This window comes from Ptychodera flava, chromosome 9, assembly GCF_041260155.1.
Source record: "Ptychodera flava strain L36383 chromosome 9, AS_Pfla_20210202, whole genome shotgun sequence".
Classification (NCBI taxonomy): Eukaryota; Metazoa; Hemichordata; class Enteropneusta; family Ptychoderidae; genus Ptychodera; species Ptychodera flava.
The window spans coordinates 44841211-44860929 of NC_091936.1; the positions used below are offsets into that span (position 1 = coordinate 44841211).

The 19719-nt window shown below is 35.6% G+C and overlaps 1 protein-coding gene across 1 annotated transcript in view; it reads right to left on the bottom strand.

The window, feature by feature from the left end:
• Window positions 1-519: 519 nt before the first annotated feature.
• Window positions 520-19719, bottom strand: part of LOC139141333 (uncharacterized) — a 25620-nt gene continuing 6420 nt past the window's right edge. The window contains exons 6-15 of the mRNA XM_070710964.1: window positions 19581-19719; window positions 18893-19050; window positions 18378-18540; window positions 17489-17605; window positions 15343-15500; window positions 14775-14897; window positions 13080-13162; window positions 2639-3025; window positions 1927-2026; window positions 520-1135 (exon numbers count right to left, since the gene is read on the bottom strand). The exon at window positions 19581-19719 is cut by the window's right edge and continues 77 nt beyond it. Coding sequence (XP_070567065.1) covers window positions 2764-3025; window positions 13080-13162; window positions 14775-14897; window positions 15343-15500; window positions 17489-17605; window positions 18378-18540; window positions 18893-19050; window positions 19581-19719 — 1203 coding nt within the window. The 3' untranslated portion in view covers window positions 520-1135; window positions 1927-2026; window positions 2639-2763. The remainder of the gene's footprint in view (window positions 1136-1926; window positions 2027-2638; window positions 3026-13079; window positions 13163-14774; window positions 14898-15342; window positions 15501-17488; window positions 17606-18377; window positions 18541-18892; window positions 19051-19580) is intronic.

Genomic DNA, 19719 nt, shown 5'->3' on the forward strand with positions numbered 1-19719 from the left:
AACAATAGTATCTTGAGTGGTATCCATAGCTCGATGTTATCATTAATGTCTTTTTAAACCTGCATATTACAGAATAAAAACCAGTATTCGAAAGACATTTCTGTCTGACACAAATGTCTTAGTGGCTACTTCATTTATTCCACTCACTGTTTATCAATTTGTCTTACAGAAAAACTGATCTGCATCTATCTGCATTCATTGTATCATGTTTCTTGTACCGGAGTGTTACTTATTATCCGGGAGCAATCTGTTTAGATATCATTAAAATGATAAGTATTTCGGCACCGGTCCCCTGTGTTGTCTGTTCTATCCAAACATTCAAATGAGTCGATTGTTTTCATCTACAATATTATCTACAAAACTTTGTGCCACCTAGAAAAAAGTACACGTAATGTATACGCAGCTGCCCACCTACAATGACTGTTGCTGTATCTATGCAATGAAATCGAAATATGATAAATCATCATAACCTCTGTTAATATATTGAAGGTAATGCAGAACTACCGCCTCAATATATAATTGCTATGGCAAACTATAAACTTTATTATGATAATCATGCTCAACATGGAAAACATAATCTTTAAAAAAGAAATCTGTAAAAAGTATACATAGAGTGAAAGTGAAATACTATGGCATCTTCGGGAGTTTGAAACTGTTGTCTTCTTAGAATACACATGGTTCAATTATTCAAACAAGAATGTTTAAGCGATCAGAAATATACCGGATGACTTTTTCATTTTTAAGACACATGTTTAGCATCAAATACATTTGTAAAAACTCTGAAAGCACAAATTAGTACTGATTCGATTGAGTAGGAACAACAAAGCTTTCTATTCATGCTTATTAAGCTTTATATATTTCGTAAATACATTCAAAGCATTCGAACGCATTTTGAGAGGAACATCTTATAAAAGTGTGCATATTTTCTGGTGGATTAATAAATACGCAAGAGTCGACTGAAAAGGGAGTTAGCAGCGAAGTAACGTCTCTATGATGTAACAGAATATCGGATATTGATATTGTTGATGGAACAAGAAGTGGAAGATTATTCGACAATGAGTGTATTGTCTCAGAATGATTTTTCACTTGCACTTCGAGTTCAAATAGATCAGGAACAAATGTCCGTGAAGAATCTCTGAAATAATAACCATAGAAAACATATTAGTCTTCTAATTCATGAAAATTTCATGCTGTGACTGCGAGCAATATCATTTAAGCAAACAGAGAAAACTATACTTGATATGTCTGTGACCTACGTAGATAGGCGATAACAAACATCGTATGTACTGTTTGACTCTTTCCCTTTGTCCAACCTATGGCAAAGTGTTTGCTTCGAACGAAGCTGGCCTAAATTATTCTGTAGTGAGTAATTTCATTAATTTTAAGTTATGCCTTCATATGCGACCTATGCGGCTAATCTATCCCACCTAATCTACCCACTTACCTACCTATCTGTCTATGTATCTATCAATCCATCCATCCATCGACCCATCCATTCATCTATCTATCTATCTATCTATCTATCTATCTATCTATCTATCTATCTATCTATCTATCTATCTATCTATCTATCTATCTATCTATCTATCTATCTGTCTGTCTGTCTGTCTGTCTGTCTGTCTGTCTGTCTGTCTGTCTGTCTGTCTATCTGTCTGTCTGTCTGTCTGTCTGTCTGTCTGTCTGTCTGTCTATCTATCTATCTATCTATCTATCTATCTATCTATCTTTCTATCTATCCGTATGTCCATCAGTCATGCCATAAGAAACCTGCTGTAGACATAGTGAGATTTGATAGTCGGTATAATAAATGTTTTTAGAACATTTATACAAAAATACTTAAAATGAAGCTAAATTGTAATATATAAGTACTGCTAGTTCTACTCTTGTGGGAAAACAGAAAATGAAAAATCATGGTGTTATGATCACCTCCTCGTTTGTTGATAGCTCTTCTAATTGACTGGTCAGTTCTTTCGCGGTTGGTCTGTCCACTGGCTTCAGCTGCCAACATCTTAGCATAATATCATACCTCAACAGAATAAGTGGTTAATTATCAACACCAGCATTATATGCTTATCATTCAATGGGAATAAATCTAATAGCATGATATCAAATGTGAAAAGTGGGGAAAACACATCACAAGAAAACTTTATCGTTTATTCGGCAGATAGTATGATGAATAGATTGCTCCTGAATTGAAAGTATTCAGATAGTGTGGGCCTCGAAAGTAAAATCCTAAACTTTCCTCAAACTTTCCTCAATGGAACTTTGAATCATTCTTTTACCAAATCAGGAATAAAAATTAAGGGTCGTTTCGCAAAGTTTGGTAAAAGAGAAACAAATTGCTGAAAACTTAAAGATAATTGCCGATAATTGAAATTCAAAATAGGTACTATCCCTGTATATATTTAATAGGAAAAAATAAAATATTCTGCCGCCGAAAAACTAAGACGGTAAGTTTTTTGTGACATCAAGAGCTTTAAAAAGTACCTCCACAAGTAGTAGATCAGAAAAGAGTTGTCAAAAATGCAAGAGTACGAATACGTGTCCCCGGCGCACTTCTACCTTTCCAACATTACATATTCATGAAATATTCTTACAGGAAACGATTCAAGGTCGTTAGGGATTAGTTGTCACTTACGATTTGTCAGTACACATTGCTGGTTGACCAAGTCTTTGTCCATCGACAAGTGCTTTCATCATTTCAGTTGCTTGAACATTGGTAAATGGTGTTTCCCCTTTGGAAATTGTAAGTACAATGTTATGTTAGTTTGTAATAAATGCTTTGATTACCGTTTGCTCTATTGGCAGGATAAATTTTACAAGATTTGAGATGCCTTTGGTCAATGACATCACACTTATTAGAGGTAGCCCCATGGAGAACTCTTTTACAGTAATTGATGTAAACATATCGGAGTGACTATGTGTTGCTGTCAACAAACGACTGAAAATAATTCTACCTTTTACGGTAAAAATGTTAAACTTGCCTAGACTTGCAATTTCCCACAGTAAGACTCCATACGACCATCTAATAGGAAAGAAAAACAAGTCGTTCTTGAATAAACCGACACCCTTTCTAACAATAACAAAATTATTGTCACATATCCAAAGTCATGTCTCTACTCACCTCAGCACTAACTTTCAATCACTCCTTTGTGACTTTCGTTTGTGAATTTTTGTTTCTTCATAATAATTTAAATAACTATATTATAATTAAAGAAACTAAGACTATGAGGTTGTGGCGGTAATAGAATGATGTCACTGTAAGGTTTTATATGTATCATGCCACCAAATGCGGATTCCCAGATTGCTATGGGTTACCTTTCATCCGCCTGTGGAAGGGTATAGCGTTTCAAACTTTGCACAACATTAAATGTATTCTAAAATCAACACAAACTAACAAATATAAATACATCATATGCAAAAAGACATCAAAGCAGGTCCAATAATCAATATCAATTAAAGGTAAATAAATAAGTTACTAGGTCCAAGGACCAAATAGAAAATTACAATAACAATGGGGCCTTGCCCAGCCACTGTTTAATGGTAGTACTGTTTAATGGTAGTACCAGATGCCTAGAATGTGTAAGCGTTTCCAACCAGCATGCTACACCGACTGAGATTTATCCAAAGTAACAAATTTCATGCAATATTGAAAAGCCATCAAATACAGCTGTGAGTCAAAGCCAGGTATGCTGTTATAAGAAACAAATATGCAATATTTTGATTCAACATCTCTGTATGTACCATAGAACTTCTTAAATTATTCTCTAATCTATTTTCCGCATACCTTTGCCTCGTCAGCTCTTGTGCCAATATATTGTGTCTCACTTGAAAATTCTACCGTATTTGAGACATTGTTTAATATTTACACAATATACTGTAACTAGTCGGGTCGGAAGGTAGGGTTCCCATGCACCCCATGGATGTATTTTTTTAACCTACATTTTTGTAATCCTTAGGGTCTATATTTAATGAATTTTGATGTTCCCAAAATCAAATCGTGTCCCATGGGGTCCATTTGGCGCCATCTTTGCCGCCATCTTGGCCGCCATCTTGGATTTCAACAATGGGGTAGAGGTCACTTATCTACCGCTCGACGGAAACAGAAACAATAAAATACTATAAACGTTACATTTTTAGAAAGCCAAGATCATGGCCTTTTCATTGATATATAACTTAATAGCGATTAATTAATATTCGAACGTCGATTAGACTTTATATCGGTCATTGGCCGTAAATCGTAAAATTTGCTAAATTTCACACCCAATAATTAAGTTCCCGTTCCTCCAAACAATTTTTCATAAGGTATTTATATATTTTTTGGAAGAACTGAGTGCAATAAACAAGAAAAACAACATTAAAAGTATGTGTCTTGAGATTTAGTGGGTGCATGAGCTTGTTTTCTTATTACGCGGTATGCCACATATTCGTGTGTAACATAAGGGGTAGGGGTAATGTTTCCCTTTCTGTTTCGAATCATGAATGATGAAACCATAAAAATGTTACATTTTTTGAAAGTGCTGCATCAGACCTTTCTAAAAATATATAGATTTATGGGGTAAAATTTTATATTTAAAAGTTACAAAGCTTAAACCTTTCAGTTTGTGTCGATTTCAAGTCATTTTTTTTAAACAAAATTTTAATATAAGGGGTAGGGGTGATGTTCCCCGTTCTGCCTTGAACCATGAATTATGAAACCATATAAGTGTTACACTGTTTGAAAGCTCTGAAATGGGCCTTTCCAAACATGTATAGTTTTATTGGGAAAAGTCCATATTTGAAACTTACAAAGCTGATGCCTTTCAGCTTGTGTCAATTTTAAGTGCTTTTTAAGAACGAAATTACAACATATGGGGTAGGGGTAATGTGTCCCTTTCTGCCTCGAGCCATGAATTATGAAACCATATGAATTTTATACTGTTTGAAAGCTCTGAAAGGGCCTTTCCAAACATGTATAGTTTTATTGGGAAAAGTCCATATTTGAAAGTTACAAAGCTTAAACCTTTCAGTTTGTGTCAATTTTAAGTCATTTTTTTAAACAACATTTTAATATAAGGGGTAGGGGTAATGTTTCCCGTTCTGCCTTGAACCATGAATTATGAAACAATATAAATGTTATACCGTTTGTAAGCTCTGAAATGGGCCTTACCAAACATGTATAGTTTTATTGGGAAAAGTCCATATTTTAAAGTTACAAAGCTTATGCCTTTCAGTTTGTGTCAATTTTAAGTGATTTTTTAAACAAAATTACAATATAAGGGGTAGGGGTGATGTTCCCATTCTGCCTTGAACCATGAATTATGAAACCATATAAGTGTTACACTGTTTGAAAGCTCTGAAATGGGCCTTACCAAACATGTATAGTTTTATTGGGAAAAGTCCATATTTGAAACTTACAAAGCTGATGCCTTTCAGCTTGTGTCAATTTTAAGTGATTTTTTAAGAACGAAATTACAACAGATGGGGTAGGGGTAATGTGTCCCTTTCTGCCTCGAGCCATGAATTATGAAACCATATGAATTTTATACTGTTTGAAAGCTCTGAAAGGGCCTTTCCAAACATGTATAGTTTTATTGGGAAAAGTCCATATTTGAAAGTTACAAAGATTAAACCTTTCAGTTTGTGTCAATTTTAAGTCATTTTTTTAAACAACATTTTAATATAAGGGGTAGGGGTAATGTTTCCCGTTCTACCTTGAACAATGAATTATGAAACAATATAAATGTTATACCGTTTGAAAGCTCTGAAATGGGCCTTTCTAAACATGTATACTTTTATTGGGAAAAGTCCATAATTGAAAGTTACAAAGCTTAAACCTTTCAGTTTGTGTCAATTTTAAGTCATTTTTTTAAACAAAATTTTAATATAAGGGGTAGGGTAATGTTTCCCGTTCTGCCTTGAACCATGAATTATGAAACAATATAAATGTTATACCGTTTGTAAGCTCTGAAATGGGCCTTACCAAACATGTATAGTTTTATTGGGAAAAGTCCATATTTGAAAGTTACAAAGCTTAAACCTTTCAGTTTGTGTCAATTTTAAGTGATTTTTTTAAACAAAATTTTAATATAAGGGGTAGGGTAATGTTTCCCGTTCTGCCTTGAACCATGAATTATGAAACAATATAAATGTTATACCGTTTGTAAGCTCTGAAATGGGCCTTACCAAACATGTATAGTTTTATTGGGAAAAGTCCATATTTTTAAGTTACAAAGCTTATGCCTTTCAGTTTGTGTCAATTTTAAGTGATTTTTTAAACAAAATTATAATATAAGGGGTAGGGGTGATGTTCCCCGTTCTGCCTTGAACCATGAATTATGAAACCATATAAATGTTATACTGTTTGAAAGCTCTGAAATTGGCCTTACCAAACATGTGTAGTTTCATTGGGGAAAGTTGCATATTTGAAAGTTACAAAGCTTAAGCCGTTCAGTTTGTGTCAATTTTAAGTGATTTTTTGAACAATATGCACAAAACAGTTAGTCCGTTGGCCAGGTATCGAAATCATCCCCTCTAAGGCATTTTACCCACTATGATTTTCTGTTAGCTAGTATTCTCAGCTGTCATAATCTGCTTATTTTCCATTTAACTGATGGTGTGTGAGAGTGTAACGACTTGTTTGTGAAGGGCTGTCACGCCCTCCGTAGTAAAATAGGAATGGGTTAGGGGTAACATATTTACAGCTAGTCGGAAACAAAAACAAAAAAGTACCATAAACAATACATTCTTAGAAAGCCCAGACATAAGCTTTTTACTTTTTTGATAATTATTCGACTTTAGATGGCGCCAATATTCCGTATGTACATGGCGGTCAGCAGCTGAACCATTCACATAACGAACGTTGATATGGCATGAAACTTCGGTAAATTCATTCAAGCAAACTCTTGTTTGATTAAGTTGATAGTTTTCCTTTCTTTTTTATTTCGAGTATTTGCCATGGCATGACTGAAACGAACCTCGAAACGAAGGCTGTACGTATCTTTATTAATCCGAGCCTGAGCGTGATCTGAGAGCAAACAGATCCGCAGATAATGCGAATGATCGCAACCGTTACCAACAGACTCATTATGCAGAGCCATGCCCCAAAACGCCTAACTAAACTTGGCACTAATCATGATCCCAGTCCATTTCGAGCCGGGCTTTAAGGGAAGTGCGGTGGCCTTTGAAAGACCCTTTGGTTTGGTTTTGTACCGTAGTATAGGAAGAAAACCCGACCTGTCGTCGTTGCTGTGAATGTTTGTGTTGTTTTTAGCTTCTTCTTTTTTCCTATTTGAAGAATCGTCTTTGCAGCCTGCCATCCTGCGTTCTGTGTAGCGAGTGTCTTCGATCGCTCTCTTAAGTTTGTGATGTACAACTGTCTTGAGTCCCGGTGCTTTATTGGGTAGAGGAAAATAGTTAGATATCAGGGTGATAAATTGGTTGCCGCAGTGTCTTTCCAGGTGTTGCCACTTTTGAAGGAATTCAACACTCGGTATTTTGGCCTGGTAAGTATTCTTTAAGGTGTACCTGTAGGCTACGTGGTACTGAATAGGGGCCACTTAGGTTTCAACACATTCGATACTCTTGGCTTTCGCTTATACCCCGTTGTATGAGTAACTGGGATCGGCAATGGGAAAGGCTTAATTAATATCCATCTTTGCTAATATTAATTCTCGTTTGGCTTACAGATGGCCACCTCTACTTGTTTCGGTGAAAATTTGTCTTTCAATTGGACAAAACATTTAGTATGACTTTCTTCTGTGTGTTATTTAGGCCTATGAAAAATATGAAAATTGCATATATATTGTTGTCAAAAATCTCAAATCTTAGATTGTTAGAGATAGGCTTAGGCTTCCCTGTAATCATACAAATGAGTTAAATGGGAATTTATTGGAGTAGATTACAGTAATCGAAGAGAATGGTTGACACTATAGAAAGACTTATCTCGGATTGCGGGGACCTAACTATAAAAGAACAGCACAGAATACTTGCCGGATGTATTGACTGTTCATGTATAGTACAGGCTAGTACAACATGGAATGTAAAACATACAAATCAAAGAAGTGGCAAATTTTCTCAACTTTTCACAAAGTTTATATTCCATCATTACTATCAGGATTAGGATTGTCCCAATCTATAAATAAGCTATTACTTGATTACACCTTGATTCAGCATGACTAACATTTTGCATTTGCCTCGCAACCAGCCATGCCCGTCCCTGGGATCACGAACAATGCCTTTAACGAAGCTTTTGAACGCTTTTTGTGAATTGTGTAAGAATGTCCTCTCTGTGGAGTATAATGTGTGAAGCCGTTGTCTAGCTCGCTTGACTCTGATGATTATGTTGACTTATTTTTTCTGCTGGTGGCTGATCTAGCTCGAAAGTTAGATCAATCTAGTCTCTCTGATTCGATCATGCTGGTGGGAATGGTATCTTCACGCATTAACCCTAAAACGTCCGTTTGTAGGGTCTTTGCTTCAAAGACGTCAGGGTCTAACATCGGTATAAATGTCATCCATGATAAGAAACTAATGATAGATTCACTCACAAGGCATTTTAAACATTGAGGTGTCGATGGGAATATAAGCCTTTTTAGTCATTTTCTGAGGTTTGTCTCGCCTTCTTATTGCTTGGTGTAGAGATTGTTTGTTCGCCTTCTGTTTACTATTTAGTTGCGTAATTTGAATGCGTTCTGCGACATTTGGCTTTTCGGGTTTTAGTTCCAGTATTATTTTGCTATTGAATTTTAGTACCCAGTCGAAAATGTAATCCACATTGGGAGTATATAGTGTCCTGCGTTGTAAAATAATTTCGAAAAATTGGTTATGATCTCTTGTTTTCTGGTAAGGAAGGTAAAGTGTCGATCCATCTTATCTTATTATGGAGAAGCTATATTGTGGATTAATGGTGATTGGTTTTCAGCGATAAAGATTCTCTCGTGTTCCCGTGTGGTATTAAAAGTAACACTATTAAGAGTGAGCTCTGATTTGCCCAGACGGTCACGTGACTGTGGATGTATTAACTATATACTGTAAAGTTGGCCATTCCTATCTCCAAAGTGGGTTTCTTTCACATTGTTTGTATTTTCATCACAAGTTTCAATATACTGATATAATATAGCGATAAACAACCTCTATAAGTTGGGTACACCACTCGAGCTCGGTTTTGACCATTTCACTCCTTATACACACGACTAAAGTTCGTGCGTATATGTTGTTTACCGGTCGAAACCGTGTGGTATCCTTTCAAAGTGGTGCTTTATTGCTTATATATCTCTCGCGATACAATTAAAGAAAAGGGGTTGATTGTTGCTGCTGTCATATCAACTTTGCATGACGACTATGACATCCAATTTAGTGTTTGTGGGTTTGGAATATATAATTTTTGACATATTATAGCTGTTAACTTTCTTTCCCTAATTTGAGTTATTGAAATGAGTAAAACGTCTATTATTAACCACCATTTTAGCTTTTTAGTGCTATTTAATGCATATAGAGTATTTTTCTATGTTCCTTTTAACAAGTAAATGTCAGTAAAGTAACACAAACTTTTGAGTTTAGGCATTGTCACTGCATAATTTTTTAGTTTACCCCATCAAGCCATATCTTGTTGGAAAAATAACTGCGTTAGTGTTTCAGAGATATGATATTTATGTGGCTTCCTTATTCGCTGCGTTTGGTAGGAGAGGAAAGATTACCCATACCCCTATCCCTTAAATGTATATTATAGAGGGATGTACGGCATACCATATGTTAGGTAAACAATCGACGCACCCCATAAGTCTCAAGAAGATACACTCTTTTAATTTTTTTTTACTTCTCTATTGCATTAAATTCTTTCAAATGATATATGAATACCTTGTAAAAATTGTTTGGAGGAACATGAACTTAATTATTGGGTTTGAAATTAAGCAAATTTTACAATTTACATTTCATGTCCGATATAAAATCTAATCGATGTTTGAATATCGATTTATCCCCATTTAGTTGTATACCAATGGTAAGGGGATTATCTGGGCTTTCTAAGAATGTATTGTTTATGGTACTTTTTGTTTTTGTTTCCGACTAGCGGTAAATATGTTACCCCTAACCCATTCCTATTTTACTACTGAGGGCGTGACAGCCCTTCACAAACAAGTCGTTACACTCTCACACACCATCAGTTAAATGGAAAATAAGCAGATTATGACAGCTGAGAATACTAGCTAACAGAAAATCATAGTGGGTAAAATGCCTTAGAGGGGATGATTTCGATACCTGGCCAACGGACTAACTGTTTTGTGCATATTGTTCAAAAAATCACTTAAAATTGACACAAACTGAACGGCTTAAGCTTTGTAATTTTCAAATATGCAACTTTCCCCAATGAAACTACACATGTTTGGTAAGGCCAATTTCAGAGCTTTCAAACAGTATAACATTTATATGGTTTCATAATTCATGGTTCAAGGCAGAACGGGAAACATTACCCCTACCCCTTATATTATAATTTTGTTTAAAAAATCACTTAAAATTGACACAAACTGAAAGGCATAAGCTTGTAACTTTAAAATATGGACTTTTCCCAATAAAACTATACATGTTTGGTAAGGCCAATTGCAGAGCTTTCAAACGGTATAACATTTATATGGTTTCATAATTCATGGTTCGAGGCAGAAAGGAAACATTACCCCTACCCCATATGTTGTAATTTCGTTCTTAAAAATGACTTAAAATTGACACAAACTGAAAGGCTTAAGCTTTGTAACTTTAAAATATGCAACTTTCCCCGATATAACTATACATGTTTGGAAAGGCCAATTTCAGAGCTTTCAAACAGTATAACATTTATGGTTTCATAATTCCTGGTTCAAGACAGAACGGGAAACATTACAGCTACCCCTTATATTATAATTCTGTTTAAAAAATCACTTAAAATTGACACAAACTGAAAGGCATAAGCTTTGTAACTTTAAAATATGGACTTTTCCCAATAAAACTATACATGTTTGGTAAGGCCAATTTCAGAGCTTTCAAACGGTATAACATTTATATTGTTTTATAATTCATGGTTCAAGGCAGAACGGGAAACATTACCCCTACCCCTTATATTAAAATGTTGTTTAAAAAAATGACTTAAAATTGACACAAACTGAAAGGTTTAAGCTTTGTAACTTTCAAATATGGACTTTTCCCAATAAAACTATACATGTTTGGAAAGGCCCTTTCAGAGCTTTCAAACAGTATAAAATTCATATGGTTTCATAATTCATGGCTCGAGGCAGAAAGGGACACATTACCCCTACCCCATATGTTGTAATTTCGTTCTTAAAAAATCACTTAAAATTGACACAAGCTGAAAGGCATCAGCTTTGTAAGTTTCAAATATGGACTTTTCCCAATAAAACTATACATGTTTGGAAAGGCCCATTTCAGAGCTTTCAAACAGTGTAACACTTATATGGTTTCGTAATTCATGATTCGAGGCAAAAAGGGAAACATTACCCCTACCCCATATGTTGTAATTTCGTCTTTAAAAAATCACTTGAAATCGACACAAACCGAAAGGTTTAAGCTTTGTAACTTTTAAATATAAAATTTTACCCCATAAATCTATATATTTTTAGAAAGGTCTGATGCAGCACTTTCAAAAAATGTAACATTTTTATGGTTTCATCATTCATGATTCGAAACAGAAAGGGAAACATTACCCCTACCCCTTATGTTACACACGAATATGTGGCATACCGCGTAATAAGAAAACAAGCTCATGCACCCACTAAATCTCAAGACACATACTTTTAATGTTGTTTTTCTTGTTTATTGCACTCAGTTCTTCCAAAAAATATATAAATACCTTATGAAAAACTGTTTGGAGGAACGGGAACTTAATTATCGGGTGTGAAATTAAGCAAATTTTACGATTTACGGCCAATGGCCGATATAAAGTCTAATCGACGTTCGAATATTAATTAATCGCTATTAAGTTATATATCAATGAAAAGGCCATGATCTTGGCTTTCTAAAAATGTAACGTTTATAGTATTTTATTGTTTCTGTTTCCGTCGAGCGGTAGATACGTGACCCCTACCCCATTGTTGAAATCCAAGATGGCGGCCAAGATGGCGGCAAAGATGGCGCCAAATGAACCCCATGGGACACGATTTGATTTTGGGAACATCAAAATTCATTAAATATAGACCCTAAGGATTACAAAAATGTAGGTTAAAAAAATACATCCATGAGGTGCATGGGAACCCTACCTTCCGACTAGACTAAACTGGTAGTATATTACTTATCAAAAATGGAAAGTTTATGATTTAAAACTTGAAATCGTCCCTCTTATGGTATAGTTTTGTATACAGTGTATTTTGCCTTATCTCACAAAACATGTCCAGGAATGATGCTGAGTCCGAACTTTCAGCCGTATTTTATTTCAAAGTCATCTAGGTAGATATGATGGAGATAATTGGATATAAAAGGATTGTTTAAACTTGTGATATCATCAATATATCTATTGTTGTTAAAAACGCTTTGCAATTCGTGTACATCCCGATATGTGAAGATACTGCGTGGACACAGCCTCATACGAATATAACAGTAAGTCTGCGAGCAATGGTGCACATTTTGCACTTATGGGAATGCCTATAGTTTGCCTAAATGCCATACCAGCAAATTTGATGAATATGTTGAAAATAAGGAAATGTGGCATTCTTAATAACCTCCAAAATGCTGTATTTGTGTTTGTTGCCATAATATCCCAAGTTGGACTCGGTAACAATGAATTCATACTTACTTCACTAGAGGTAATAGTCTATCCTTCAGTTTATCATGTGCAATGGTTGTGTACAACTACAATATTCAACAATCAAATGTTGGATTGACTTGTACATGCTTTTCTTGGGTTGTAAAATATGTAATTTAATTAAAATACTTCGTTACAATGATAATTTTTGTCCCGTCAGAAATTGATGTTACGTGTAACTATATTTCAGCAGTTTTTATGACTCTTGTCTATGACTTTTGTGTATGGGATTTCTCGAAAAATTAAATAAGAAACAGATGGAAATGCTGCAACTATCCAATGTTCGTGTGACTAAGGTTTGATGTCGAGCACTTACATGTCACTTTTTCCGTCACAAACACCTGCTTGTAGGAATTCCGGGGCCATCCATTTCAGAGGCAGTGGACCGTGAACTTGTGACTGTCACAGAAAAGACTATGGAATCAGCCAATACCTGTATGAGTCTTTTAGCTCCCGTGCCCCATAATGGGGATGTTGTTCGTGCCTTCGTCTGTCTGTCTGTCTGTCTGTCTGTCTGTCTGTCTGTCTGTCCTTTCGTTGATATTTTTGAGAACGCTCCAGAGTTGAACCTATGTTCAAGATATGCTGATTGGATTTTAGATTGTAGCAATGTTATGCGTTGCATACAAACGTCCAACCATGAGTTTTATATGCACATCAATTTTATTGACCATTATATCAAATGTAGTGCCAAATGTGTTTAATATTGAAGGCTGAGGCCAAAATGTGTTTGAACACTTCGCTTTCAGTAAAAAGAATGACGTAGGTACAGCGTAAACCACAAACAGGTATTACTTCACAGTTCGTTGTCATCAACTCCTTCATTAAATGCTATAAACCAACATGGGTACTAAGTCTGTCTACATGGAGAGTTTTTGAGTGATCGTATCAATTATGGTAGCTAGTTCTTCTGTACATCAGCTTACCGTTGAAAGATCTTCTGTTCTAAGCTAAAAATACGTCCACTACTACACTTTTACCTTCCATTACTTTCACTTAACCCCACAGAAACAAATAAGATATACTCAACCTCATACCTTTCCACTAGAATTTCAGCCTCTCGAAAGTAAAAGACAAACTTTGTTCAAATCTTTCCAAGTGAAAGTTTCAACCAGTGTCTCACCAAATCAAGAATAAAAATTAGGGAATCAAGGACAAAGTTTGGTACTGGCATTTTACATTTAAATGGCTGCTATCCCTTTGTGCCCCTTATTGGAGAAAAAATTGTCGATGTTCGAAAACGTTTTTCTCACTCGAAGAACTATAAAATGAACCCCTCAATTAGTAGATTACAAACGAATTCTTGAAATTAAAATTAAACGTCCCCGAGGTTCATTCTACCTTAGTTTATGAATTGCACGCAATCGACTGATCAGCTGTTTTACTTGACAGACTTGTCCAATACAGGTTTAATGTAAGCAGTTAATGAGTCTGTGACTTTCAAATGTGTTGTTATACCGGCTGATATGTTTTAAATGGAAAGTATTTTTCTCACACTATGAGTTGTACCGGTAACATGGAAAGTACTGAAAATATTACACATGAGCATTACACATTGATATATGTGTTCATGTTAAATAATTTGTATGCTGTCAAACCTAGCTGGTAGATGGCCATATTGTTAGAGTCCTGCTTTAGAGTCATGTTTTAGAGTCCTGAGCTTTAGTCAATTATGCCTTGGTCTCTTTTATTAAAATTGGCTTATGGACAATCGGCTGGGACATTTATTAATTAATGCAGTGGGTAAATGACTAAAATACTTTCTCCTCCTTAGTCTAAGGAGTACATTCACATCAAAGCAAGCTTGCCTATTTGATTAGTAGACCATTGGTGTATAGATTACATAGAACATATCAGTTTCTCTGAAAGCCCTCTCCAAACATTTATCAACTAAAACAGTCGATCAAACGTACATTGTATAGAGATATTCATAGTTGTGTTGTAATTTGTAAACCCTTTAGCTGTATACTAGTGCATGCAGTTTGTAAAACATCATAAAAGTCACAATTACCCATTTGTCTTTACAATATCTTCCAGTTTCATAAATATCCCGACTTAATCCAAAATCACCAATTTTGGCTACGTAGTCTTCCATTATAAGAACGTTTCTACTGGCAATGTCACGATGAATAAACTGAAAAAGGATAAAATAACATCATGAATACAAACGTCAGTCAATCAATACAATTAACACGAAGATACGGGAAATGTGGCATCGTGTGACCTGTAAACATACATGTAAGGTCGTTCAGTAACAAGATATTTTACAACTGGCGACAGCCAAGTATTTTATGAAAAGATTACGTGTGATGACTATTCTGGCTTTTTATATTATCTTCTCAACTTGACCAATTATTAAATACCAGATTAGGTCTGTGCTTGAAAATCCAGCATGTACGTTCTGTACTTTTTTCCAATTTTATTTTATTATATTTCATCCTTGTTTGCTGTAAAAACCCTTTTCAGCAATAACTCAATTAATCAATCAATCAATCAATAAGACATTGACGGAATACTAATCTGCAACTTAGGCTTGAAAATTTAAAACCAAACACAGACTGTAAAAACTACGAGCAAACCTTATTTTCTTCCATGTGCTGCAAGGCCAACGTTATATCCAATGAGATTTGTATGAGTCTTGACTCTTCAACATGCGATATACCTTTGTTCCTCAAACCCCGTAAATAGCTCAGCAGATCGCCTCGCGCTGCATACTCCACGACTATGTACTTTGGATCTACACAGACAATAGATATAACAAATTAGTTTTTGTTTTTGTCGTTGCTGTTGCTGTTGTTTTTGTTGTTGTTGCTGTTGTTGTTGTTAATTTGCCCTTCAAAAGTTTTTCCTATATGTCGATGGATCCTTCTGGGGATTTGTTCCCTGTCTTCTGGAGTGCTTTAATTACCCATGAAGGTAGTCCGTAAGGAAAGTGATACTTGAGTTTCAGTATTCCGATCTGCAAGCCTGCTTATTTAATTTGAGACTAGGATTATGCGTGAGAAAGCGGTTCTATGCTGCCATGGAAATGTAGAGGGAGGTGACGAAAGAGTGTCAGAAATTGTTGTCCTTTTCCTATGAGTATAGACCCGGCCTTGTGTTGGCGTTCTTTGGCCCGAAACAGCCGCCTGAGTGAACGAATTTCCAAACGTGCCAAAATTTTTCCCTTTGTCCCTAGAATTCAACTAAATAAAGTTTAGCTTATATCCAATCATATTACTGACTTTTCTTAACATACAAACGCCCTACAGGTCAACTTTTGGATGAATAATCTCCACTTGTAGAAAGACTTCAATCTAATAAAAACTAACAGTGCAACATTCTTTTACAAATACATTTAGCCATGAAACCATGGGACAAAAGCTCAAGAATATCCTCAAATTAATTAGATAAATATCAACCCGAGCATTCGTGAAACTGTGCCATTATAGTAAACTTGTAAGGTTGATGACCCTAGGTACCCCATGTCAATAAAAAATGGAGACAATTGTTTGTTGTTGTTGTTGTTTTTGTGGTGGTGATGGTGGTGATGTTTTGCAATTCTAAAATTTTTCCCGTAACGGTGAATCTTTTCTGGAGATGTGTTCCGTGTCATGATGAGTCCTTTGGTTACCCACGAAGGTAGTCCGCAAGGAAAGTAGTAACTGATTTTGACTTTTCCAACCTGTAGGCAAGCTGGTTACCGTGGGGGATACACGGTGCCAACACAGATTTTTTCAATGCAATATTTCTCATCAAAGATGGCAGGGAAACCCCCTCACACTCTATATTTTCAAAAAGCAGAGACTATACAGTTTAGTATGGTAGCAGTAGTTTACTCGAAGAATGAAGAGGGTGTATATTTGGAGTAAAACCCCCAATTTTGGCATTAATGACAAAAATTTACTTAAGTAAAAACGTGACACTATTTTCTGAAATGTAATATTTGGAAAAGTCTTATTTTGCATTATCTATCTTCATTCTAAAATGGCAAGGGTTGAAAGACTGACACTCAAAAAACGTGATTAAAATCATGATTAGCAAAATTAAAATACCTCTTATTCAAAAGGTTAGAATTTTATAGCGAAAAAAATAGTCGTTTACAACTGCTTGACAAGCTGAAAGGTGAACTCAACCAATATTTTAATCTTGGATTAACAATTTAATTAAAATTGAATGAATGTTTGTGAAAAAAGTAATTTTTGAGCAAAATATGCTGTTTTGGGTGTAGCGCCCCCTTAATTTGAGATTAGGATGTGAAATGTACATGAAAAAGCAGTTTTATGCCCCGTGCACAATGCAGTATGCCAAAAGAGCTAAATCCACAAGGAAATTTGTTGGATTCTGTTTTGGAATCTTGAGGGAGCCATTACGTATTCTAGATGTATTGTGCTTGATTCCCAGAGCTGGATGATGGCGGATACTCTTTTTGGATTCTACTGTAGTTTGTAAGAATCCATAAAAATGGTTCCTCCTATAGCTCTCTTGATACGCGGATACCAACACATGACAGAATCGAATTGGTCAAAAATGGTGGCAGATTATTGCCTCTACATTAATTACTTCTTTACTAGTTGTAACAAAAGTATACTGCCGTGCCTTAATTTTGTACGCGTAACTTGTTAATAGTACTCCTCAAAAATTAAGCTGCTGAATTGAACTTTTCATGATAATGGCAAAGATATGTGTTATAATAAATCTCTTCATATCAAGCCCCCGGTCTATTATCAAATGGGAAAGACTCACCACCAGATACAACTATTCCAAGAAGACTGATAATATTTGGATGACCATGCAGGCTCTTCAAACAGGTAATTTCATGGCAAAAGTTATCGTATGAGATTGGAAGACAGTGACGTCGATCTGTAGTGAAGAAATTCACAAAAAGAATACTGTTCCAAATGATAATTAATGGCTCTGTTAATCTTCTATAGTTCTAATATCCAAGGTAAAGGAATATTGTTTTGATCAAATGTTTGATGAGCACGATGTGATAAGTACCTGCATTTGATAAACTGCAGTATTATGTCTTCAAATGATTGGAAAATACTATAATTTGATAAATGTCCAGTTGGAACGACGGAAGACCATAGATACGTCTTTAACACTCGTACGTATAAATGGTTGGTCTCGCATTTTGTTACGTTTCGATCGCTGACGCACACACACATAGAGATGTGCATGGTACACAGAGCATTATTTATATATAAATCACTCCTGCGTGCACGTGGCAGGTAAATTTTGAACGGTGTGATTCATTTTTGAAAGATTCTTCATCGTGCCACTTTGCAAAATATGTGAGACCCATCAATACACTGTCTAGGGTCTTTGCAAACAGCTGTTGCCACTGAAATAATTCCTTTACAACAATTAGTTAACATTGCGATGTTTAGTTTTTACCTCCACCATACATCGGTTAAAATCAACTGGCAAAGTCTCATGTGCACAATTATGCCCAAGGGTGGGGCTTCAGTCAAATAATCATAATCTTTGTAAAACACTCCCAAATTAAATAAATTCACTCACATACACTCAAAAAAATAGCCTCACACACATTACCAGTATGGAAGTTGCTCCTGTACGCATGCATTCTTTATACACTGCACATCAAAGTCATACACTCTCTGAAACTTACTAGTCAACAATGACTTTGCGGCTACTGTGTAGGATCTATTTCCTCTTCGAAGTTCAGCTAATTCGATCCTTCCAAACTCCCCAAATCCAATTTCTTTCCTCACTTGTACGTCTTTTCTTTTAAGTACCCATGTTTCCAGATCGGGATGTTCGTGAAATAGATCCTGTCGCCAGAGAGATTGAAATTAAATGTACAAAAGTGAAGTATGAGCAGAGCAGCAACAAGAACTGTGAAAAACGAAAGGAGTGGTGCAGGTTAATATCTCAATTAGATAACTTACAAGAGAAATTTACGTTATTAGAATAAGGACTGTAGACAACAGTTCAAACATTCCTGCCCTAGTATTTTTGTAATTACATTTCTAATGATTCATTGACTGATTAACTTACAAGATGTTATTTCGAATTACCATGAATTTAAAAGGGACGAAGCACACACTAATGCATCTGTCATGATTTGATTACCGGATGTCTTAATTCAAAGTTTAAAAAACGATGACTGCTTTCAGCAAATACCTCGATGTAACTGTCGAATTCGGTATCAATAATTGTTTTAAATCCATGGTGCCGACCTCTACAACGGTAGACGATGCATGCTATGCTTGCAGACAAAGACAGCATACTGCTAACGACACCAAGGACAGTGATTATAAATATGCTGTTCCCCAATGAACCTGCGGTAAAAAGAAAGTATTCGTTTCCATTTGTCAATGTTTAACTTAAAACCGCTGTGATATTAGAAGCATCACCAACGACGAAGATGAAATTACCAAAGTCATCTTTATCATCGTAAAGTTGACATTTGTGTGGTCTTTGTTGTCATCGTCGCCCCACCATCATCTCAGGAACCTATTTTTATAGTAACATATTACATATTTCATTACGCCTAAGCGAATATTGGAGGACTGTCTCGTATCATAGTTAACTGGTTCAGAAGAGACACAATGGTCTCCCAATTGTTCCTGGTGCTGTGGTTTCATTGCTCGGTGATAGTGTCTTCAAATGTTACTCTTGTTTCATTTCCTGTATTTATTTAAGTATTGTGATAAAATGCATGGCATGTTTGTTCATATGACCATCGGCATTAAGGGCATTGGTATCTTTGTTTATATCTGCCATTTATTCGTTGAAAACGATACGTTCGATCATCCTTTGCCCCCCCCTCCCCTTATTACCGTTCATTGTGAGTTCTTATATTAAGTACCTTCAGGAATCTCTTCACGTCCCTCGCAATGACATTTTTCGACATTTCCGTCACAGGTAAAACCCTTTCCCTCATCGCATTCACATTTGATATGGCAGTGCAGTCCACATGTCGCTGCGATACATGTGCAGTTACCATT